At 38.8% G+C, this 26487-nt stretch overlaps 2 protein-coding genes across 3 annotated transcripts in view; both read left to right on the plus strand.

The window, feature by feature from the left end:
* Nucleotides 1-8922, plus strand: part of mrpl1 (mitochondrial ribosomal protein L1) — a gene marked incomplete at its 5' end in the record, with an annotated part of 12936 nt that extends 4014 nt beyond the window's left edge. The window contains 6 exons of the mRNA XM_031305226.1: nucleotides 667-750; nucleotides 1106-1177; nucleotides 2683-2794; nucleotides 2980-3080; nucleotides 3443-3524; nucleotides 8767-8922. Coding sequence (XP_031161086.1) covers nucleotides 667-750; nucleotides 1106-1177; nucleotides 2683-2794; nucleotides 2980-3080; nucleotides 3443-3524; nucleotides 8767-8870 — 555 coding nt within the window. The remainder of the gene's footprint in view (nucleotides 1-666; nucleotides 751-1105; nucleotides 1178-2682; nucleotides 2795-2979; nucleotides 3081-3442; nucleotides 3525-8766) is intronic.
* Nucleotides 8923-14686: 5764 nt separating this feature from the next.
* fras1 (Fraser extracellular matrix complex subunit 1) overlaps nucleotides 14687-26487 on the plus strand; it is a 270430-nt gene continuing 258629 nt past the window's right edge. Inside the window, exons 1-2 of one of the 2 annotated variants that reach the window (XM_031305293.2) lie at nucleotides 14687-15297; nucleotides 21610-21641. In XM_031305293.2, coding sequence (XP_031161153.1) covers nucleotides 15210-15297; nucleotides 21610-21641 — 120 coding nt within the window. In that variant the 5' untranslated portion in view covers nucleotides 14687-15209. The remainder of the gene's footprint in view (nucleotides 15298-21609; nucleotides 21642-26487) is intronic. The other variant, XM_031305292.2, reaches the window with a different exon arrangement.

Consider the following 26487-nt stretch of genomic DNA (forward strand, 5'->3'; position numbering starts at 1 on the left):
ATATATATATATAAAAATTAGGAAATCTGAGCAGAGTTAAGTCTGCACTCTGCACCTAAAAGCTGGCTCTCCACATGAAGAGACTTGGTGAAATGTGCATTTGGATGACCCTCAGCTCCTTCGACTTCATAGATATGCTGCTTTATTTTAACCATCTAACTGGACCCTCACAATAGAGCAGAACATCCCGATAACGCTTGATCACCTGCCAAAGTGCCTGCTAGAGACTAATTTTAGCAGTCAGACTTGGCAGACTTGTTTGGCTTCCACAAATCTGAGCGATATTTAGCAGTCTTTGCAACAGCAATCAGCAAAAACAGTGTGACACCGAGGAATAAAAACCTCCCATGAGTTTGTTTCCACACTGCAGGACTGCAGGACTGCAGAGCTGCTATGTTGTCCAGACAGTCCTCATGAGACAGACTTACGTACAGCTTCATCCGTCTGTCTCTGCAGAACCTATGCAGAACCAATGTTCCTATGCATAATGAATTAAGAACACTCCAGAGAAATGAAAAATTAAAGTTGTGGCGTAATAGATTTAATAATTTATTATCTGAGCTTGCTCTATGATTGACATCCCTCCTTTTTCTTTCCTCCTGATTTTTTGGAGCATGATGAGGGTTTAAAACTGTAATAATTGTTGTTGTTTTTTTCTCCTCACAGAAAAAAATTGACCCCTTTGTCAGCACGGTGCACTTAACACATCCCTTCAAGACAGAGATGAACAAAGTTTTAGTTTTTACTGAGGTAAAAAGTTTTATTTTTCTTCCCCTTCAGCCTCACTGAATCTTATTTCATAGCCAATTGATTGTCTGCTGTTGATGAATTGCTTTAATATTGTCTGAACGTGATTCAGATTTGCTGCAGCACCTTTTAATTTGTTGCCCCGTTTGTCTGTAATGAATGGGCTCGGATGTTTTGATCACAGAACCCTACAAGCAGGATTTGATGAATAGTCCTGTTGAGCAGCACAGGTTGTGGGTTGTAACTTAGATGTTGCATGTTAACGACCAGAACGATTTATGACTGGTGGGGTCTGCCAGACTTTGACACACCCAAATCAGATTTAAATGTGTGACGTTGCTCCTGTTTTTCTCTGCAGGATGTTAATCAAGCTAAAGTTGCCCAGGAGAACGGAGCTGTGTTTGCTGGAGGAGCAGAGCTCATACAGCCGGTGAGTTGGTTAAACAAAGGTGTGTGTGTGTGTGTGTGTGTATATATACACTTGATTGACATTTGAAGACTTTTGTCAAACAGTGGAGCATGGTTCATTGCATTTAACTTCAGTTGGATCGTTTTTGTATGCGTCTTTGCAAACAATTGCTAGCCTGACAAGTGAGACACACACAAGATGTTGGGTCTGGGAACTCACCATTGGCAGGCGGGGAGGGGCGGGATGAACGGTTGTCTTTCAAATTCCCTCTGCACTCATAGCCAACCAGAGCAACGCTAGTTGATAGATTAAACTTTTGCCGTATCCGGTCGGCAAAACTTCGAACACCTCTTCCTTTTTTAAGAAAGAACTTCAGTGCTTAACTCCAAGTCTTTCAGTCGCGGCCAAAGCTGATTCGAAAGACCGCTGTTCGCCAGCAGCAGCAACCATCTTCTTTGTTTTCAAGTAGCAGGGAATTCACGCGGAACCGTCGCAACTCTACCGTCCATATGTTAAGCCCGCCCACCGACTCTATACACGATGTGACTGGCCTGACCAGAATTTGGTTTTTCCAGCTTGCAAGCCAACGGAGAGTTGCTAGACGACCCTGGCTGCAAATTACATTTGCTGCCGCTAGGGTGCGTCTAGATTTCTAGGCTAAACAATTGCCATATTGTGATATATGTCAATATTGGAAAAAAATATATATTTACTTTAATTTTAACGTGCGTGCGTGTGTCAGATAGGACTTCAGTTATTAAATGAATCAGTCAGTCACTTAATTTGTGCTCAAAGAGCAATTGGTGATGCAGCAGAGAAACAACAAATATAAACACCAAGCACATAGGCATATCATATAGATACAAGTTAAAACAAGAATTGATTAAACAGTTAAAATATAAATAGGAATTTAAAAGCTTAAGATGTTAAGGATCGTGTCTTCAACGTGCTCATGTCACATTTTCCTCAGTTAGGTTGAGAGATGGAAGTGCTATAAAAAGAGGGTATAAAAGTGTTTTTTTGTATCTGTTAGGCTAATGGGACTCTGTTACAGTATACTGTGTAATATCAGCTGATAGTTTTTAGTTTTAGTTTTGACTGTTCCATATCTAAACATATTTCAAGGCTGCAGTTTGTTTTATTAAGTCAATTTCGCGTTAATGTGTTTATGTTACCTTTAGCTAATAGTACACCTGCTTTTCATGCAGAATTTACTTTAAATCACATTTACAGTATATAAGGCAGCTACACAAGTAAGCAGTTTGTATCACACAATCACTGTTTTTATAAGTGAGTGTTGGCAACTAAAATGGTACAAAGAAGCCAGATAGCGCCTTTATGCTATGTTCATTTATTAATTGGCTGCTAAAATCACAATCTGAAATTTTGTCAGAAAATGAATCAGTCAACAACTACATTTGTATTTGCTCCATTTATTGTCTGCCCTTAATTTGACTCTAAGTATTATTTAGCCTCCCTGCAGGAGTCTTTTAAGTTTAATCTAATCAGGTTTTATTCATTTCCAGATCTTGGATGACGAAATTTCAGCAGACTTCTACGTAGCGGTGCCAGATATACTGCCAAAGCTTGTACCGCTAAAAAACAAACTGAGGAAGAAGTTTCCAAAGAGCAAGAGAGGTAAGCTGAGGGTCTCTGCAGATTGAAGTTTACATCGCAGGACGATTTAACTCATGTGAAGAGGTATTGGGATTGAACACCTGCTTTCAAGACAAACAAAGACAACTAAATGTCCAAAGTGTAAATATATTCATGACTACAGAGGACATCATCGCTCATCAATTCTATTCTCTGTTGACACTCAGGCTCAGTCGGCATTCACATTCCCAAGATGTTGGAGTTGTTTAAAACGGGTCACGAGTACATGGTGGAGAGCGACTGCTACATCAGGACCCAGATAGCTATGGTACGTCTCAACAAGTTGCTGCAGAGTGTGACTTTAATAGCTGATAGTGATATGTGAGGGGGTCAACAGTGGTAATTTTACATTTTAAATCTTGCACGATAAAGTGGTCATCGCTTAGAGAGAAATCCTGATTAAATAAGTATAAGTTTGTGTTCCATATGTGGGATATGTTTGGGTGTATTTACGCATGAAATACAGTTTTTTAAATGAGCTTTTTTTGTCCTTGTGTTTTTGCGCTTTTACATTTGAGCTTCCACCACATACATTTTGAATTGCACAAGACAAGGAAAAACAAAATATTGTTCTATAAAATACATTTTGTTTAGTTGCAGTAGTAATATTATTTTCTCTTTTTTGCACAGCTCGACATGTCCAAAGAACAAATCTTTGCCAACCTGCAAACTATCCTGATTGATGTTTGCTCCCACCGACCAGCTAATATGGGTACGTTCACCTAAACCAACCCATAAATCACAACACACAAGTTCAGGGCTGCTTTTCTTCAGCAGCTGATGACCTCCCTCTAGCTGTTTTGACAGCTCTTCAGGATATAATAGCACATTGTTGATTGATTTTTTTCTTCGCCTGAATGGTTGTTGGAGAGAAAAAGCTTTAAAAAAAAAAAAAAAAAAAAAGTGCTAGCTTTCATCTGCTGGCTGGTTTAGCTTTCCCTCCCTGGTTCAGATTACATCTCTGTAGTGAGACTAATGGAGTCAACATGCCAGCCAGGCGTTCTATGTGATTTTTCCAGGCTTACCGTTGTAGTTTCTTAATCAAGTGGTTTAAACATTTTTACCCCAAAACGAGAGCGATTAGTCCAGTCACCTTTCCTGTTTTTACTAGTTAATATGTGGATCCAGAGAGGGAAAATGTAATGGTCTTATCAAAATCAAGTCATGTTTTCATCCACATTTAGCTGGAAAGAAGAGATAAAGGTGACTGACTTGTGCAGTTTAATTATTATATTGGGTGTTATTTGTTATATTACCACACATACAAGTTTTCAAATGAAAAGCCCAGGACTGACCTTCAAACCTGGATCTTTCTCTGCAATGTGTCTTTTTCAAAGAAACATGTAGATGGATGTTTTATCCAATTTACTATAAATTCATTTCTCAACATTATGATCAAATCACATAAAAAAAAAAATTGTGTAATTCATCACAAGTGACCATGAAGTCTGCATTTTATTCTTGTCAAACAACAATGAAACAATCTGCATTTAGACTGCTCTACCACACAACACTAATGTAACATTTATGTTCACTGTGATGGATCACACAACTCTAAATCTACAGGAATTAATGGAAACTAATGCCTGCAATGGGAGGACAAATAAATCGAAAAATCTGAAACTGCATGCATTTGAAGATCGTCAGCCAAAATATAGAATATACATGATTTGTAATGAAGGAAAACGTGAAACTAAAACTTTAAAAATAGAACATTGTTATGGCCCTTTAAACACTGAGTGAAAATGACCCAAGTTTTCCCCGATGAGGCAGCCGGTGCTCGTCCCAGTGCTGGTATAAACTGACAGTGTTTTTTGTATGTTAGTTAATTAATTTGTGATCCTCTGCACATTTGCTTCACTTTCCGTTCGATAATAAGATAAAGAGTGTAATCATCAGCTAATGGACCCTCATTAGAGGCAGAGGCTTAAATGGTCAGCAATATAATTGATTCTGAGCTTGCTAAATAAAATGTCATTAACAGTGCTGAAGTAAACTGCAGACCTTTCAGAAACGCTGATTGCAGTCACGATGAAACCCGGTGGCCCTTTGTGACTTGGAACTTGTTAAGATAATTATATTATCAATGAATGGACAGAAACACTGGAATGATCTCAAAACCTGTTTACTTGCAAGTAGAGAACATTTTAGCACTTACAGCAAAGCACAAAATATGACTGGCTGTTCTTTCCTCAGCATCACACTGTGCTCAGAGAAGGACAGTTGATGGCTCCATGGTATCTTGTTTAGAGTACAATCAGTATAATATGGTATTCTTATGCAAACAGTTTTAATAATAATAAGATAGTATAGTATCACAATTCTTCTAACAGAACTTCTCATATCAAGTACTCTTTACTTTCTCATTTATCTCGGATCTCTCTCTTGAGGATCATATTGCCACTAAGGCATTCGTCTCTTCTGCCATCCACTGAATAATGAGTTTCCTTCCTATAGAAAGTACCTATAGGGGTACAAAATGCGTTCTAACCACACACGAAATGTACCGCAGTTTGTATAAAACCTCCCGGTTCTGGTTGACTCAAGTACAATTGCTTGGGCCTCAATCAATCAATCAATCAATCAATGTATTATTTGTCCCAGAGGGCAATTTGTGTCGCAGCAGGCTTAATGCATAAAAACATAGATACATGTATTAAAAGCACATAAATACACAACAGATTACAGTATATCTTACAGTAGATTGTCGTCAAGAAAGATATATCATTCCCTCTCATCAATAACAACAAACTACAAGCACAGTGTGTACTGTTACTGTCACCGTCATTGTCACCCTATTATCATCAGCATCACCACAGGCAATGGAAACTAAGATGGTTACCTCCTTCTGCTAATAACATTTAAAGCATGAATGGAGACCGAAATAATAGAGTTTTTGAATCTGTTTTCCTTGGTAACAGGGGCGCTGAGGCGTAGGCCAGATGCTTTTGTCATATTTGCAAAACATATATACACTACCGGTCAAAATTTTGGGGTCACTTAGAAATTTCCGTTGCACTCCATTACAGACAGAATACCAGCTGAGATCAGTTGCATTGTTTTTTTTTAACCACGGCAGCAGTTTCAGATTACATTATGTGCTTACATAATTGCAAAAGGGTTCTCGACTCTTGTAGAAAGAAGTGGCTGATCTTTAATGCAATATCTACATTGCCCATTATCAGCAACCATTCATCCAATGTTCCAAAGGCACATTCTGTTTACTGATCTGATATCATTTTAAAAGGCTAACTGAGAAAACATTGGAGAACCCTTTTGCAATTATGTAAGTACATAATGTAATCTGAAAACTGCTGCCGTGGTTAAAAAAAAACAATGCAACTGATCTCAGCTGGTATTCTGTCTGTAATGGAGTGGAATGGAAATTTCTAAGTGACTCCAAACTTTTGACCGGTAGTGAATATGTTACCAAATTGTTTTTGCTCCCAGATTTGGACTAAACCTTCTGTGTGGTGCATTATCTCACACTGGCCCTTGTAAAATTGTCATTAAATCCATGATCATCATTTCTGTGCTTAAAGAAGCACATTGTGTGGAAATAGCAACCAAAAGTATTTTTTTATTAAAAATCCATAGTGATAATATCGTCCTTATGTAATCTTTGGGCCAATTAAAGAGCTACTCACAAATTGTAAGTTCTGTCTCCATGCCCTGGGTCACTTTCAATTTTGATTTAAAGAACCTAAATATAAAACCAAACACAAACACTAGAAAGCATTTATGTCTGTTTCATGCTTGTGTTGTCTGCGTTGTGCGGATGGCGTTCACGCTCCCCACGAAGGTCTGGTTGTTCACACTGATTGCTGTCAAAGCGGCTCCAAGAACGGACCTCCTCTCTTCTCATTTGCTCTGCTGTTGTAGACTAGTCTGCCTTTTGCCAATCATTGCAACACGGACTGTGAGACCTCATCCACGTTGTTACAAAATCTTGGAGGTACACCGCTTGGCGCTCAGACCCTCCGCACACAGTCGCCCAGGCCCCAATTGTGCAATGTCGTCATTCGAACTGCGTGCACCACAAGAAGCATGAAACACGTTTTAGAGGGCACCACGCTCAAGCAAGGCTGAGAAATTCCTCAGAATTTTCTGGAACCAAACCAAAAACTAATTAGTTGTTTCATGGCTCATGGCCTAACTCTTTCCACCAACTTGTATTAAAAAAATTGTTAGGTTTTTTGAGATGTAATGCTGATTACCAAACAAACAAATCCAAGGTCACCAAAAAGAAAACTTCCTCTGCGGAAGTCATTCAACTTTTTCATTTCAGACCAGAGACACCCAGCCAGCAGGTCTGTGACTGCACTCAGCTTCTGATTAAAGTGCTCACAGTAAACTTGAGTTTGTGCAGTTTTATTCTGGATGATTCCTGTGGGACTCTTCACCACTCACCCTGGAAATGTAATTGGTCTGCTGAACCTTCGCCGGGCTGCAGAGAGCGTCCTCTGCGCTACAGTGGCTCAGTGAAATGTCTCACTCAGTGGCTCGTTCCAGCTTTGTAATTTCATCGCCAGGCAGCACTTGGCGATGGTGGCGGTGCGTCGAGCCGAGGCACCTCAGCTTTTCTGAACTCTGTCAGCAAAGAGTCCCGCTGAGTTTATGCCATCAAACATTATGCTGTAGTTCAGCAGAATTTAATTTCCTCTGCAGTCAGTAGTCAAGGATCATAAGATGTGTATACTCACTGTTAACTTGAACAGCTGAGGTTCTTTCTTTCTTTCCATTAATGTCTTTTAAAACAGTCCTTTGGACAGAAGCTAATAGCTTCAGCGTGGGCAGAAACGAGGAAACTTCACAGAGAAATCCTTAAAGCGGGGAAGAAAAACCACAAGGGGTTTATGGGAATTATTCATGACAAAAAGCACCATGATGTTAAAGACCTGAATGCAGGAAATCTGAGACAACAGGGAAAATGATGCTGAAATAACTATTCATAAGTTAAAAGTAAATACATGGGAGAAATAGGACTGCGAGGATTCTGTGCATGTTTTTAAATAAAAGAGACTCACAGGACGTGTGGGTGAGAGAGTTAAGACAGCTGTGTAACAATCTCATGCAAACGCTCAGCCTGATGTGTGTTAAAAGTCTTCAGGCTCCTTATTTTTTATTTTATTTTTTTAGCTTTGTTATCCAGGGAGACTCTGGCTCTAAATAACTTTTCACAACATATTTGTTTACAGTCATGCTTCTATAGAACTGGTGTAGACCAGGTTTACCAGGATTATAATGACGACCTAATATAAGAAGTTGGATGCTGTTCAGTCAGTCTTTTTCACTTCAGATGTTATTGAGGTTTCTCTCTGAATGCTGCTACAGAAAAACACTTTCGGTCCTAAATTAAAAAAAAAAGTCAAAAGTAGACATTAAAAGTCAGGTTCTTCTTCAATCTTAATTACGTATTCTTTGATCCTGTATTTCTTAAACTACTGTAATTTGAAAATCAGAAAACAGTATTTTATGTAGACAGCAATTAATACTCTTGCATTAAGAAGTTTGAGATATTTTCTTGTGAGGATGCTTTTCTTTGTCGTACATGATGCTAAACTGAATATTTTTGGACTGTTCAGACAACGTCACGTTGGGCTGTGGAAACTGAAATCATTTTTGGCTATTTCTTTTATAGACAAAGCAAATAATCTTAATTATTATAGAAAATGATCAACACATTAATCACTAAGATAAGGAAGCAATCAGAAATGATAATACATTGCTTGATAGTGAAGATAGAGAAAGAACAGCAGCTTCATGGAATTGGTAACGGAGTTTGCATTGCAAAACCTGCATTTGGCCCATACGTTTTGTACAATTTGGTTTCATTTCAGTCTGATTTATGTATTTTTAATCGTGTCTGCCATTTTGTCATTCATATCTCGCAGCAGCATCTAGCAAATTGTTCTTAAAACTGTTCTTTCTCTCCTCCTCTTCCTCCTCCTCAGGACCTTTAATCGAGCGGGCGATCATCGCCAGTCACACCAGTGAAGCTCTGTGGTTCAAGAGTGAAGACGTTTTACTGAAACCAGCAGAGGAGAAGGAGAAATGACCTGTTCTCAGATTGTATATATTCACTGTATTGAATAAAGTATTTGTTCTGAGTTTGCTTCCTGAGTTCTGGTATCTAAAGTTTTTTTTTTTTTTTTTTTAATCCAAGGAGAGTAAAAGGATAACAAAACATACAGGAGAGAAAAGTGATTTTTATTGTTTTTTTCCAACGGGTAACTACAGCCCATACAAGATCTAAAAAGGTTTGCATGTTACCTAAATTATTACTTTAAAAGTATTTAAAATCCAGCTCTATATTCTAATCCACGGAATGTTTGGTAGCACAGTTTATCATGCTTATATTTGCCAAACTCAGTTTTGACATAGTGACCTCCTGTTTTTTTTTTTTAAATTCATTCCATATTGGTGCATCTGGGTAGCTCACATGGTTGAGCGTATGCTCCATGTACAAAGGCTCAGTCCTTGCTGCAGCGGTTGCATGTTCAGTTCCAACCTGTGCCCTTTTGCTGCATGTCATTCCCCCTCTCTCCCCATTTTCTGTCTACAGCTGTCCTATCTAATAAAAACCTAAAATGCCCCAAAATAATCTTACAAATAAATTCCTTCCATATCAAGTTCAATTCCCCCTCATTCATTCTGATATATCAACATTTTAGCCACTTTGTTTTTATGTTCTTAAACCTACAGTAGTTTTGAATTTGATATCTATTAAAAAATGTAGTTAATGTTTAATTTTGCTTGCTAAAACCTTGCAAATACCTTGTGAATGAATGAATATCTGTATACTATAATTAGATGTGATTCTCCAAATGTCCTTGAATATGATGAAGTAGTTTTCTGTTTGAAGTTATTCATTGTTATATGCACAACAATCACAGAAGCAGTCGTTGGCAATGGAAATCTTAGGTCGCAGGCTCCCTTTTGATTGGGAAACATTCAGGGATCTGGAAAGAGATTGAAGTGATTTCTTGGTGTGATGTTTAGTGTGAAATCATTAAGACAGTATCTTGGATGAATTCATGCTATAGTTATATGTCAGAGGGGTGGCGGTGTCTCTGTTGAGTCTGTGAACTCGCATTGGGTGAAAACCTGATGATCATACTGAATGGACAACAGCTGATCATTTTGGGCACTCCTGTCCACGTACTTTTGGACTGTGAGCCAGATCTGATCACCAAACAGTGATGCTCTTGGATCTCACTGATGATCTTGTGGCTAAATGGGAGCAAATCCCCGCAGACATGTTATACAATGTTGTGGAAAGTTAGAAACCTGAACAGAAATGTAGATATAGTACTTCCATGTAAACACCAGGAGGCAGTATTGACATAGCCTGTGCTGTGGACCCCTGTAGAAATTAATTCCTGCAACGTGTTGCAGCTAAAATCATCAGAATTATGAACAATATTGCCAAAAGAGTAGTTTGATTTTCTCTTCTAATATTTTACTCAGTAATTCATAAAGTCATATGCCCCACATCAACACTTAGAAAATGACAATCATCCCGTAGAAGTAAACATGGTTATTCATTGTATATTAGAGATGTACTCTACATCATTTTTTAAGTGTACGCAATGGCTCCTGCTAGTATTTGAAAAACAATCTTGAAGGCCTTTTGGGTTTAAGGAAGACAAACAAGCATAAAAATTGCTAAAAAAAAACAAACATTCACATCTCAAAGTAAAACCCTATTTGTGTTGATATCACAGAACGTGTGTGCCTGTGTGATGTCTTATCTCCCCAAAAAAAGTTTAGGTCAAGTTTTTATTCATTTTAGTTCTTCAGTTTAAGCTCCTCCAGCTGTTGTCCCTGGTTGGTATCTTTATTAATTCATGTTTTGGATTAGAAGCCTGAAGTTAAACCAGTGAATAAAAGCTTTAACTGAAAACAGTTTTTTTATATTAGCTTAATATTCTTGTAGCTGTCTCCCATAATGCATTATTTCTGCACTCCACACAACGGGAGATGTTAGTATGAGCTCCTAACAACATGCAGCGTGTTTTAGGAAGGTAACACATGATATTTGATGTCCCAAACCACAGCGCGAGTCGAGATGTCTTTTCAAACTGGGGGTATTGAATTATAGCCTGTTACACACCCGTCCTCTGATGCTGTTGTGCAGGTTGATGTTCAGTGCAAGATTGAGATAAGTTGGGGCTTTTATCGGTCCCTTTAGGGAGATCAGGCTGTTGCAGCAGCAAATGTAATAGGATTTGGCAGATTAAAGAGACTAGAAAGAGGCACAATGAAAACTGTGATAAAGTAAAAATGATGAAATTGAAAAGCAGCATCTTTAGACAAGTTGTTGCCAGTTTAAGTCTTATAGGTCTTTATTCATATATGTTTGCAATCTATCGATAATGTAATTCTGAATTTAGTTATGTTATTATTGTTATTACAGAAGACTTTTGCATGTCTGTCTATCCTCGAAGATGTTTACCTCCTCTGTTGCTCCTCCTGAGCAGACTTTTCTCTTTCTGTTTTCCCATTTTACAATCTTCCCCCCCCCCAAGGTTACCCAGCATTTGACAGTTATTTCAAAGTAATAATTTGAGTCAACATAACTTTCAGTAAAAGCACAGTGAATGATTAAAAAAGAAAGCATTACAGAAAAAGTATCTTCCATCTCTGATCATTAATTGACCCGAGCCTTTGCACCTTATTGACGTTGTTTAACTCTTATTTCTAGTGTGAAAATGTCTCTGTGGTCATGACCAGAGATATATGAGGGTGACCCCACTTTACCTCAGTATCAAATCATCAAAATCAAAAGAACTTTATTTTTCCCGTGAGGGAACTTCGTTTGTGGTCAGGCACATTCAAACACAACATACAACAATACGTAGTTCGTATTAATCATACCAGAGAATAAATAAATGCTAAATACTAAAAGAAACTAAAAACCCTGAGGGTAGGAGTAGATTGGTGGGTAGGGAGAATAGGACGAAGTCTGTATCGATCGATGGGGGGGTGGTTATTGTTTGTTCAATAGTCTGATGGATGCTGGCACAAAGGTGGACATGGCTTGTTTGGATCGTGGGGGAAGGGAACGGAATCTCCTCCCTGAAGGTAACAGATGGTACTGGTTATTGAGATTATGGGTGGGGTCCGATATGATGAGTTTACTTTTCCTGATGGCCTGTTTATCAAATATGGTTGTGAGAGTAGTCTGGGGTTGTCCAATGATCTTCCCGCTCATCTTTATGATTCTGTTGTGGGGACATTTGTTCAACTCAGTCAGAGAACCAAACCATGCCAATAAGGTGAAGGTGAGGGTGGATTGGATTAAACAGTTACGAAATGACTGGAGTATTGACTGGTTTCTCCAGGTGCATGTGGATGTTGTGCAGCAGCATCATAACTGCTTCATCAACACCTCTGTCCTTCCTGTAGGCAATTTGAAGTGGGTCAGTAGAGCCACTCACCTCCACCTGTCAGGGCTACTGGGTGAAAGTCATTATTGTATGACCTCCTTATTAAACTTGACCTCAATGTGAGAATAAAGTCTGGGGTAAATGATCAGCAGACTCCATATGAAGTGTCAAAACGTTAATTATTCAGATTGATTTCTGGTCACATTGATTCGCCAGGATCCCAGACTGGAGGTCAAGGTTTACCCAGATCTGACATCAGCAGCAGACAGCAACCACAGAAGACAGCCGCAGAAGACAGCAGCAGCAGACAGCAGCTACAGAAGACAGCAGCAGCAGACAGCAGCCACAGAAGACAGCAGCAGCAGACAGCAGCCACAGAAGACAGCAGCAGCAGAAGACAGCAGCAGCAGAAGACAGCAGACAGCAGCAGCAGACATCAGCCACAGAAGACAACAGACAGCAGCAGCAGACAGCAGCAGCAGAAGACAGCAGCCGCAGAAGACGGCAGCAGCAGACAGCAAGACAGCAGACAGCAGCTGCAGAAGACAGCAGCAGCAGCAGCAGCAGCAGCATTAAAGCAGCAGAAAGAAAGCAAACTTGTTCAAAGGCAAAACTGATTCTGATCCCTGTTTTTGGCAGAGGACAAAAGGACTGAGTGTAGATCAGGTTACTGCTATGTGACACTGAGGAATCTCAGTCCTGCACTCCCTCTGATTAAACATTACAGACACAGAGAGAGAGCTGCAGACATCCCATAATACTCCATCATACAGACATCAGCTGAGTTAAAGACCCTGCAGCTATATGGATTAAAAATAAGTCCACCAGAAAGCATACTGTAATACTTTATGAATGCAACATGCTATTAATATTTACTGAAAAAAAAAAAACTCAACAAAGTCCCTATAGGATTATTTTCATTGGGGATAAAAATAAAACCTGAGTAACATAAGAATACTTCATCTCACAGTTCAATGTTTGCAGTATGTTGTTTCATTATAACATATGTTAAGAATTGTAATAAATGCTGTTAAGTAAGATAAAATAACTATAAGCTGCCATCAGGGGCGTGATATTTCTGTAAAGGGGACACTACTAGCCGGTTTAAGTTACTATAACTCAATGTTTAAACATTTAAGTGATCAAAATGTCATCAAATTATATAGAATGTAGAATAAAGTGAAAATTAAGTACCTTAAACACATTAAAAAGTTCATATAACACAAAGTTTGAATATTTTAACGACTCAACAAGTTAAAAGGCCTTAATCAGTTCAATATTATCAGTTTCTCCTGAGCTTGTTTACTTCTTTCACTTGTACAGATACTAGAAAATGATTTTGGGATAGTGGCATAAAAGAAACTACCATAATGTCACTACAGAAAGCCCTATAAAGTAACACCTTAGAATATATCACACCTAAAGTACCACAGAATTGGATATCATTGCTCCAAAAACACAATATGAATAATATAATCAAACAATAGCTGATGAAATATGTTCATGAATATTAAAGTAACTACAATACAGGTTTTAGAATCCACTTTTCTCCTCACATTTTCTTCAAGTTCCCCCAAAACTCCTAAGTTTTGACTTTTACTCATAATGCAGATACTATAAATGAAAAATGAATTATTTTGGGAAGCCAGTGATACTTTATAAAAGATAACATATCGAAACGTCACTTCAAAAAGTCCCTATATGTATACATAAACGGAATTGAAGTTGTTAGACTATTGCACATTAGATGAGGAGTTGAACCAAAGAGTGATTTTTGCTTCTGAATATTGTTTTAATTTGAATCATGAAATGAAACTGTTCAGTATTATATGAGAAAAAAAGAGAAAAGAATAATTACAACACCATAGCCCTTGGAGGCCCCGACCCCTGGTTTGGAGCCACTGCCTTATAATTTGCATCTTTCTTGTGCAATATCATCACCATTAACTCACTAGGCATTTAGATATACATGTAGGAACAGAATAAGAATATATATATAAAGGTAATTTTAGGGATAAAATGTCATTAAGTGAGATAAAGTCACCATTCATTCCCTCCAGGAGACTAACCAGGGGATACAACACCATAAAGAAGTTAAAGTCAGTATAAACACCCCGTACAAATTTATAAAAGTGAGTATTGAGTAGGCTACCACAGACACACTAGAGGTCCCTAACATGACTATTATAAAGACAGCTGACAAATTGTGTTTTTATGATCAAGCTAGACACTGTGGGAAATATCAGTGATTTATAATTTTTTATAAACCTCAGATTTTGGGCTGTAAATTGGATTAAAATGATGACATTTTTTTTTTTTTTACATTCATTCCCCTCCAAGAAAGAAGAAAAAAATAAATAATAATTCTCTCCCTCATGTTTTAATCCCCAAGGAGCAGAGTCTGAGATTATGATATGAGCGAGGTGGGTGGTGGAGGTGGAGGAGGGAGGTGCAGCAGCGGAGAGGTGGGACGTCCTCGTGGAGAGAGGAGGGGAAGACGGACAAGAAAAAAAGGAGGAGAAGAAGAAGAGAGAGTTGGGGGTTTCGGGGAGGACAAGAAGACCGCCGCACCGCAAGAAGTGACTTCAAACACCGCGCAACATTTCGCCTCTCCGCCTCTCGTCGTCATGCGTCTCGGCTTTTAAAAGCGTCCCGGGTTCTGCTGCCGCTGCTGGGGAGAGGACGAAGCACCTTGCATCCGGTGCTTTTCTTTTTGGCAGAGTTTTGTGCCCGACCGGCTGAGCAGTGAGCAGGCGGAGAAAGAGTAGGAGGAGGAGGAGGTGGATACTTCTCCAGGTTTGGGACTGCGCCGCATTCGAGCCCGGAGCGCAGCGCTCAGGAGTCGGACCCGGTGCGCTCCGTCTCATCCGGTTCCTGGATCTTTTCCTGGTTGTTTCCTTGTACATCGGGACATCGATAATGCATACCGAGAACTGCTTTGATTCGAGCTAGAGTGACAGACACCAACACATAGCGCGTTTCCCCTCTGACTGGATTTGGATTTAATGCCCGTTTTGGCTGCGACCATGGGTGCATGGTGGATATTTGTTGGCGCTCTGGCTGGGCTCCTCACCGTCCCCCGTGGGATACATGGTTGGTATTTTTGGTCTCTCTTTTTCTTTTTTTTTTTACCAAACCAGTTGTTGGGGTTGTTATGTAGGTCAGGGCTTATCAGGGACCCCCATGTACATTCACATTAGAGCCACAGAACCTACATTTGAGTAGATTTACTTCCATATTGGCCACTTTTTCAGCACTGAATCATAAATCTGTCCAGGCTGCTCATAGGAATCTTGCCGGGGAGGGAAAGTTGTGGTTTACTTTTTCTATTTAGAACAGTTTCCATTGATCCAGGCTGCAGTGAATGTAATTTATTCCTCTAGTTGCCCAGGACACCCTGGAAGTTCCTTAAGGACCCCTGGAGGGGGCCGAGACCCTGCTTTGGGACCCCCTGATCAGGTTGTTGTTTACCAGGGGTTAGAGCAGAGATTTATGCTATTGAAGCTTCATGATTTGCAGTGTTTCCCCAGAAGAGAAAAGTAGTAGTAGTTGAAAGTTTCATCACACAAACATTTGATAGGATTTCTGAATGAGCACCCTCCACCTTGGATGATGTATTGATCATTAAGAGGAGATTTAACGTTTAATGATGCTAGGAAAGCAACACCCATACTTGGTTGGCCAGATTTTTTCAGAAAGCATTGGTTAGGATATTTGCTGGTTAAGACTGGGCTGAATGGTTAAAAAGTGAAAGTTTTTATGGTTACAAACGTTTTTTAAACAGCATTTCAGGGACTATATTTCAACCTGGTGTTAGGACACTGACATATAACCATTACAATGCTGTTGAAACAACTGTTGTATGTATCCTATGTATTAAAACATATTTAGCCAAAATTTGACAAGAAGTCTTTACATCTCTTGACCTGCAAATCAATTCTTAGTGAGACAGAGGTGAAGTTGAACTTCAAAGTCAGTTTGAAACAAGTCTAATTCAAGAAAACTTCTGCTTTCGGCAAACTTAAAGTGGAGATTTAACTGTTTATGATGCTGGGGAAGCAGCACCTTGTTCCAAAAATTGTTTCCCAGAAGGCATTGATTTGGTGACTTGCAGGTGAAAAGACAGCCAAACTTTATTGTTAAAACTGGGATAAATTTTGTTGAAAAGGGGAAAGTTTTTATGGTTGTTTAAACAGTTTTTCAGTGATTTATATTTGCACTTGTTTGTAAGACATGCTTTACATGGAAATATATATATTTCAATGTATATATTATATTTCAACACTGTTGCTTTTAAGTGACTATAGTCACTTAAAAGCAACAGTGTTATGAATTGCTAGACATTTAAAACACCAAACGTGTCATCTTTGGACCTGCAAATAAGCAAACCAATGCTTCACTGGATAGAAGTGCAGCCAAACTTGACAGCCAGTTTGAGAAAGTCTAATGTAAGGAGGACCCATGCTGCAAAACATTCACTTATACTTAAAATACAGTATTCAGACATTATCAAGCATTACATTCTGCAGATGCTCACAGCCACGTTCAACAAACTAAATGAATCTGAATAGAAAATAAAAACGTGGAGTAAACTTGTTGTCTGAGTCGACCTGTTGTGCATTTTCACTTTCTTAAATATCTCAACATGCCTTTGAATCTGATCCCACTCTTGGCCTCTGTGCCATTTAAATATTCATAACTCTGCATCACATCTAAAAGGTCTGCCCATGCACAGCTACAGTATTCCCATCAGATGAGTTATAATGCAGAAGACTGTCAGAAGCTGAATGCAAAGCAGCTGTTACTGAACTGACCCATTCAAGGTTTCACTTCATTTCTCAAATCAAACTCACAATATCACAGTTGGGTACCTACGGGAAAGAGTCGGGCTGCATGTTAAAATCTGGCAGGTGAATGTTTCTCTGCTCACATGCAGCAGCAGAACGTCAGACTTTTTTTTTCTTTTTCTTTCATCATTAGCATCCTATCTTAGTCATCTTGGCATACATCCAATCAGCTTGGCAGCAATTACTTCAATACAATTCAAACTTTTATAAAGCTACTCCTTTGCCTCCTTCCGCTGAATACAGAGTATGTTGGTGTTGGCAACCAGAGCAAAGTAGTTGATAAAGTTGAAATGTTATCAACATTTACTGCTGCTCAATGGATTGATGGATGCTGAGATGAAGAGAGACAAAAGTTTGGAGTTGAGACAAGTTTACCTCACATGTTGCTTTTCTATTCAGATTCCTTTACAGTCAGTTGAATATGGCTGTGAGCATCTGCATAATTATTATCCCTGACCCAACCAGATTATACTCTCACCCACCTTGGACATTATATTTTGTTTGATAATGCCTGAGTCCTGTATTTTTGAGGCAAGTAACTGAATGTATTCCAGCATGCATCGTCTTTACAGTAGACTAAGACAAACTGGTGAAGTTTGGCTGCACTTCTTCTATCCCATGAATCATTGATTTGGGTTAAATAAGGTGTTTTTAAATGTCTTGGATATAAAACTGTTGCATTTAAATGACTGTTTCAATGTAAAGCACGTCTCGCCTTCATGCTTGAATATAATCACTAAAAAACAGTTAAAAACAACCGTAAAAATGGGGCGCCTGGTTAGCTCACCTGGTTGAGTGTGCGCCCCATGTACAGAGGCTCAGTCCTTGTCGCAGCTGCTACGGGTTTGGTTCCGACCTGTGGCCCTTTGCTGCATGTCATTCACCTCTCTCTCCCACTTTCCTGACTTAATCTGTCCTATCAATAAAAGCAATACATTCCAGAGAAAAACCCATTTTCAAAATTTCTATATCAGAAATATGGGTTTCTTTTTAACTACCTAATTTTGATTACCCAAAAATAACATGGATGATTCCACACAACGCCTTCGCAAGTACAACAAAATATTGAATCTCCACTTTCATTGAATTTTATGGTGTTTTATTTCATTTTTTAGCATTTGAAAAAGTAATGAAAATGTTTCTAAACAGTATCCCGACTGAACGTTGACATATACCCTTCTGTGATGATCCTTCCTTTAATATTAGTCTAAATAATTCATAATTTCTGCTTTTGTAACTCAAGAATTAGGTATAATTTTATATAAATGAGGTTTATTGACCATGAATTCCAAAAATAAGTATAAAACTAGTGGTGATAAGTTGGTGTTAGTGGTGTTTATACATGGTAGTGAAAAGAAGCGTTAAACGTCAAAAAAGCGCCAAAAACATTAAAAAAAGAAAAGAAAAAAAGACTACAACATCAGAAAAAGTGTTGATTTTCAGTTTTCAACCGGCAAGTGCATGGTTGAATGGAAGACAACACAAGCGTCAACAACAACAACAACAACAACAACAACAACAACATAAAAACATAAAAACATTCACTTTTCAACTAAATGTATCCCAGTTTTAACACAGAGGTTTGGTCTTTCCACCTGCAAATCATCAAATCAATGCCTTCTGGAACATAAAAACAACAAGAGGATAAACCTGACTTTGACTACAAGGTGGTACTTCCCCAGCATCATAAACAGTTAAATCTCCACTTAATATCGAGAAAAAGTCCTCTCAGGTGGAGGGCGCTCATTCGAAAACCCTATTAAATGAACGTTTGTGTTGTATGAAAGAGTCCTGACTGTGAGGCTGAGAAAGACAGCAGTTATGGGTGACTGTAGTGAAATGGCTAAAGTTAGGTTTTCTACATGGAAGCTGCGAGTAGCCATGGATGCTTCATTACTAATTTTATGATATAAAAATATGAATTATATGTGCAGGCGGCAGGCCACCATATTTTCTCGTCTTTGTGTTGTTCTCTGATGCCTATTTCTTTCAAGGCTGAGAGGAACAACACCATGATAAAACTCTCTTAGACCACGATTATCACAAGCTGAAGGTTCGATCAAAAGAGTTTGATATCTCCAGGTTCTGTTAAAGAATCATCTTGTGAAATGGGCTTTAAAAATAATAATTAATTAATTAATAATGAGCAACCTTTCTTATCTCAGATTTCCCTAATCCTCCGTCATCTTCCAACATATACCAAACCTCCATTCAAAATGTATACATTTTTAGAAAGTTCTAGAAGTTCTTTGCCCCCTTCAAACTATATCCCAACCAAAACATGAAAAAAAATGTTGAAAAAGAGTGGAGTATGTTGAATTAAGATTTCTTTTCAGTATGTACAAAAAAATAACTCCTATGTTTTGCCCAGTAAATCAATTAAAATTCTCCAGCAACACTTGTAGTATAAAAAATAACTTTATTGTGAGGCCAACTCGTTTGGGCAAAAGCTGAAGCTGAAATACATTAGGTCTCACAATAAAATTGTTTATTTATACTGCCAAGTATTTTCAGAGTTGTGCCAGGAATCCCTCCTTACATAGGCCTACTTGCATAAACAAAATCTGAATATAATCCATCTTTTTTTTGTTAATCTGCAAACTGGATTACATTGACTTCATACTCACTCTTTGATAAAATGACACACTCCCTTAAAGCCACCAACATGTGTTAACTGCGGCCTCAGAGTCAAACAGAGAGTTAATAAAATCTGTATGTCTTTATAATCTGTTTATTTTATTTTTTTTTATAAACCATATTCCCAGCTTTCATATCTGTATATCTGCCCACAACTGATTAAACTACTAGATTATATTTTACATTGCACTTTAGTGATAAAGAGATGATAGCCTGAAGCAGCAGCATAAACAGACTTGCTTCTCTCGTATGATAATACAACTGTGCTCTTGTTTTGAGGACCTGGACCATTATGGTAAATATTTACATCTTGCTGTAGGCCTACTTTTTTTATGTGTCTGTATTATAAAATAAAATCATTTAATGTTGGTGTTTTTTTTTATAAATTACCTGTAGTTTGGTAGGAACATTGGCCTCAGAGATTTTGGCTTGCATTAGCAAAATGCTAGTTAGTATTGATAGGAGAGAAGCGTTTAGTGATTAGCATGTAAACAGCCTCGTGTGGGTACTGGTTTCTTTGAACATATGATGGTAATGTTGGGTAACTTTGAGTACCAAAGTAAGCCTCTCTCCCCCCCCCCCCCCCCCACACACACACACACAAATTAACTGACTGACAGTTAGCTTCAGGGACATTTGTTAGCTAAATAGGGCTAGCTAGTTTTTGCATTTGTGTGTGTGTGTGTGTGTGTGTGTGTTGGGGTTAGTGGTGTTGGCGTCCTTATTGTAAAATTAAGCCATTTAATATTTAGTGTTTTAAGATAAATTACTGGGAGCTTTGTGAGAAAATTTTGCCTCAGATATTACTGCTAGCATTAGCAAAATGCTAGTTAGCATTGATAGGTTAGCAGTGTTGATTATGAAACACATTGTTGAACCTTCTTATTGAATGAGTATTTACTTGTCTGATAACCCCGATGATTTGCCTGCATGCACATATTCTTGGCTTAAAATAGGTGTAAGGAGACGATTCTTCTGTCTTCAATCTCTGCATGTGTGGAGGGCTTAAGCCCCAGCCTCAGCTGCATTTCATCAGCATCAGTTGTGTGTTGGCAGACTCAGCTGATGTTCATTTGTTCAGGTGTTGAGCAGATAAATGTTTGTCCAAATATGACAATGTTGAGCTGAAACTGATAAGCTGAGAGGGAGATGTTCTTGATCGGGCTTTCAAGGAAAGTTCACACCCAAATTTAGACACATAGGCTAACTGTGTTTATTATATCCATCATACAGGGTATTTGGATATTTTAAAGCTGAAATTATTATTGTTAACATCCCTGCATGTGCCTGCTCTTTAAACTTTGTGAACTCCTGCATGTCATGTGTTATATTTCATCCAGTTTCAGAACAAGAGTTGGCCCAGTATTTTTGTCATTAAAAGTGCATTCAAACCTGAACTTGAAAGTTTTGAAATTATGTATGAATTAAGACACTAAGGTGAATCGGCCTAGTTGGAGACCTTTTGGTTCAGATGCTGAAAACGAAGCTGATTGGACAGATTTCAAGGATTATTAAATGGGTAGAGAACAAATTTCCAAATGCAATTCAATTGAAGTACTCAAACTAAATCAAACTTTAACAACCTCTTCATAGAGCATTTGAGATAATATATGTAACGGTGAAATCTGAATTCCTGAGACCTTTTAAAGTGTGGTGATTTCATGGCTTCGCTTCAAGTAAGGGATATTTTGAATATTTGTTCTTGGATTATTCTCCCTCTGGTATTCAGAATCTGTTTAATCACCATTTTTCCTCTTGATCACTTTCAGATTTTGACAGTATGCAACAACAGACATGAGACTTTACAGGGTTTACAGAAACAGATTTACATAATCCCTGACATATGGAAAGGTGTGATCATGACTGGACTCTAATGCTGTCTGTCTTTCTCTCCCCCTCCTTTATCTGTCTGTCGTCCTAGGAGCTTGTATCTACGAGGGATCGCTGTATGCGGTAGGTGCACCCACCCTGTCTTGTCCTATTTTACCTCTCTAGAATCACTGGCTGAATCACTTTTAAGATTTCTTCCCCGTCCGCTCATAGAATTAGGATCTTGGGTCCGTCTGTGAAGCCTAATGGGTATTTGCTCATGTATTATTCACAGGGGACATCTCCAGGTTAGCATGGCTGACGGTTGAAGCTATGTGTATGTGCAGAGATATAGGTGGTGAAAGGCGTGTGTATTATCAGTAGAGATTGCTGCGTATTCTCTGTTGTCTGAGATGTAGCAGAGAAGATGTGTCTCATCTATAATGCATCCCTCGTCATACTGACTTTGTGGATGATAATGGCGATGAGAAAGAGAGAGAGCACATGTTGCAGCACGGCAGCAGGCCCGGATGTTAAAAGAAGAGCCATTGTCTCCCGCTGCTCTCGATTGGCTCATTTCAAAGTTAGAAAAAAGTTTGTGATGAGCTTTGTTTCTGCGGTTCTGCTGGGGATTGGTGAACATTCACGGTTTTGCTCTGAGATGTGATTTTTTGATGTTCTTTAAACCCTGCTGCAGGATCCTCATATCCTGGCTTGCGAATTACTGTATTTTAATGTTTAAAATTTGTCGTGTTTGGCTTTAGGCATTGACAGACGAGAAGTCCCCTTGTTCCCCTGCGCAGGCTGCCAAAGCCTGCCCTCCGTCATACTTCTATGCATTTGCACTTTAAATAGCCATAAGTTTGAGGTGTATAAAGTGGAGTTTGAGACAGAGTTAACAGTCAATATATGCCAATATATATTTTTTAGATAATTTTTTTAAAATGAGAATATGCAGAACATGGACAGAATAAAAGAAAATTAACATTTACCAAGTTTTAAAAAGCTTTAAAACTCCCCACCTCACTGCTACAGATTGCCAATATTGTGATGTTATTTCATTAAATCAACTGTCAGCCGTTCATGTCATCTGTTGCCAATAATATGGAAGCTTCTCTCTGACCACAGCTACATGAAAAAAAATGCTACAAGTAAGACTACATTTTTTTTTTTTAAACATTTTATTTATTTAGCTAGTTGTCCAGATCAATTAATAATTAAAAATGTCCATAGAAGAGGTGTGATGGTGGATCACTTTGCCTTAAAGAGCTTCTAGTCCTAAAATAAATGTACGCCAGATTTAACTGGAGGGTCTGAACGCTGTTTCAGAAGATTTTCTACCCTACAAGCAGTAGAAACATTTACCGGTGTAAGATATTCAACATCAGCACAAGTTGTGCTTTGAAGTGATTCAGCCGTAATATAATTCTGTTTTCTTTTATTGGTCAAACCCCAAGTAAAAATTGAAATTTGCTGCTGTGCACTTAAGAAAAATACCACTTGTGTCTTGCAACAACTGGTAATCTCTCCTAAGAAGCCTTAAACATGGTTCTCAGCGGTAGACTTTGCGTTCCCAGCCAGAACTCCTGCTTCTTTCCTGCTGTGTTATCAACATAATTACAGTAAAACTGTAACAGTAGAGCATACCTACCTAACATACCTACAACTACCTGCAATCCTGTAAATGCATGAGAACACATCCTGTTTCTCCGTGTTACTTATCCCCTAGCTTTGAAGAGGGGTAATTGTTAGAGTGAGGATATAAAGACAGAAATGGCTCAGTCAGTGTTTTAGGAGGGAAGAGGAGGAGGAGGGGTGGTGGAGGTGGAGAAAGGAAAAGGAGGAGGGGGTTTGTGGGAAAAAAGGAGAGGCCAGGGAGACAGGTGGGATGGCCCCAGCATGTTTGAACACAGTCAAGAAAAGGCCCATCTGGAGTTCAAAGTGAGGAACTCCTCCCCCCCCCCCCCAACACCTGGAGTTGTGGGTAGATGGGAACAAATGGAAAATAAAGAAACCCGCAGATTAAAGTGTAGAAGCCCTCAGGCCTCTCTCTGTGGTTAAAAATAATTATAAGAGCAAATAAGTCTTCTCATAACATGATCAGTGTCCCCTTTCTTCGTTTTCCAGACTTTATTTAATTAGCTTTAGTGTTCAGCTTGATTTATACCAATAATAACTGTTAATCCATAAACTAAGGTCATTCTGATCATTCTTCACAGCTAAATTAAAAAAAAGACATATAGGCACAATTATATACTGTATGTCGATGACAGGCATTTCAAAAGCACAGGTTATACGCATATTAGGGCAGTAAAACAGTGTTTTCACATACTTTTCTAAGGTTTTTCCAGTAATTTGTCATTTTTACATGTACACATGTGCACAACAAAGACTTCAGGCAGAGGAACGACTCAGAGCTTTGCTCTCAAAATACAGTTGGGTAGAAAGCTGATTACTGACTTGGACTCAAATATGGACTCACAGAGACCCCTCACACCCCGGGGACCCCCTGTTTACACCCCTTTCCACGCAGGCTCAGAACCATACGCACATGGACCAACAGGCTGAGAAACAGCTTTTTCCCAGAGTCATGGACAGGCTGCTGAACCCATAACCCCCCCACTACCCTCCCAAAATAACTAGCACTAGCACTTTTTTAAAATATATTTATATATGCTGCTAAGTGGAATGGATTGCTGCCAAACCAAATAATTTTGTTGTGTTTAACATGCAATGACAATAAAGCATCTTATCTTAGATGGCTGTAAAAAATTTGACAATATAGTCAGTTGTCCAGCAAAGTGAAGTTTTGTTAATATCACAGCAGAATTTCAGTCAAGAATAACACTGAATAATACTATAGCTAGCAAGTTTACTATGGATGTTTCGTCAGCAGCTGTTTGGGGAAACCGGATCGTGGAACTGCTTAAACTCCAACCAGCCAATCAAAATTTCTGATATGCCAAAAATCTGATCTTTCAACAGCCAGGTTTTTTTTAAATTTTCAGGCAATTAATTAGGCATTGCAACCCCCTAAAACAGAACGTTAATCTGGTGGAAATTTTTTAACATTCTAAGCTCTGCATACTGTATGACAGAGGCACAACTACAATGATATCAAACTCATTTTGGGGATTTTATTAACAACAAAGCCTGTTGGTTTGGTCTTCAAAACCCCAGATTGATCAAAGAAATTAAGATTTTTACATGTGGAACAATGTGTGCGATGGATTAAAAGCAGTGAGACAATGAAGAACAAGTCTTTACATCTTCCCACAGAGAATAGTCTTAGTTCCCACAGCTGCATTGACCAGACCTTCTTATCAGTTCAGATTCTACTGACGGGTTGCAAGAGGCCAGGGGAGACGGTGTTTGGCTGATGTTGCACGTCCGCACTAAATCATTCATCAGTCAGCGCCCTCCCAGCTCCTGTAACCTGAAGAATCAGATCAGACCCACAGAAGGTTGTTCTCAGAGGAGCGTGTATCGTTTGGGTGTAAACAGTAAGTGACGTCACGTCACCCGTAGGTCATTTTTAACATCCCAATCTTGTCAGCTCATGTCAGCTTGGACGCTTACATCATGTACTAAACATGGCTGTCAGTGGAGGAAGAAGCTCTCAGATTCTCTACTTAAAGAGCAGATATTATAGAAAACAGGAATTGCAGTTACAGTGGATATATTGAGTAAACTGTTACATTGTCTTTTTTTAAGTGATTAAATTGCAGCCATTTTAAATCTAACCTTTCTAATTAAGTCTCTGACTCGTCGGGAACTCCCAATATCCCAATCAGCAAAAACCTCTACAGAAATTACAGGCAATGGACAGTCACAGATGTTAAAAAGCATCCCAGTTCTGGCCCAATGATGGCTGATGGTCAGCTCACTGTGTAAAGGCTGTAAAGCTTTCTAGATAAGGTCTAAAATGAGTTGTCATCCAACTCAAAATCAGCAGTACTTTATGATATCGTGTGTTTTTTGTAAACTTAAAATGTTAATTAATTAAAAATAATCATCAGATAAATGAATAAAAGATGCAAAACGTGATGTAGTAATTGCAAAGTAGAAAGCACTAATACCTCAAAAAACAAAGTACTTGTGTAAATGTTGCTGAATCCTTAACTCTCGCTACCCAGCAACTGTACATTACAGTTGTGGGCAATGTGTTTTACATGCGTCCTGACAGATTTAAATAACCCCAGACTTATTGCAGCTGGAGTGTGCCACCAGGCCTGACACGCTGCTGAAGTACAGCATATAGCCTCCTCAGTGAAGAACAGCAGAGCTCGACAACATGCAGCACCATGTCCAAATATACCACCTGCCCCCTCAAGGCTTAGATTCCTGGCATTGCAAGTCGCCATTTCTGTAGGAATCAAAATGTAGGGCACCTCAAGAATAGCACCAGGTCCGGGCAGTAACGCCAAAGTTTACAAAGAGGGCAGAGCTGGGGATTTAACTGAACCTTTAACCTGAACAGAGCTGAAACATCATGGCGTTGGTACAACTCCAAACCCCTCCATCACACCGACTCACAGTAACTGCTACATGTGTCGTAGAGGATTACATTTTCTTCCTGAATGGTCCCCATTAATTTCTTCTTGTCTCGTCCCAATCCTCCCACTTTGTACTGAGTCATTGTCCCCCCATGTTGAGAACTGAAAAGCTCCAATCCAAAGAACTACTGATAACCACTTCTTAATTTGTAACTATTTCTAAATACATAAATGAGGAATGCTTTTTGATTCCAATGTGACTTCAGTGGTATATTTTTGACCTGCTGAGCTTATGCACGCATCAATGCACATGTATAATGTTTACAATGTGGTGAACTATAACCGGTTATGAATCTTGCTGCTGTGCACTTGGGGAAACACCTTCTTATGTCTCTTTGAACCACTGCAATCTCTCTAAACAGTTTTTCAGGGATGTTGTGGTTAGCCAGACCCATGACACATGTTTAAAACAGGGACCATTTCACCACGTGCAC

Source organism: Sander lucioperca, chromosome 2 (assembly GCF_008315115.2).
Source record: "Sander lucioperca isolate FBNREF2018 chromosome 2, SLUC_FBN_1.2, whole genome shotgun sequence".
Classification (NCBI taxonomy): domain Eukaryota; kingdom Metazoa; phylum Chordata; class Actinopteri; order Perciformes; family Percidae; genus Sander; species Sander lucioperca.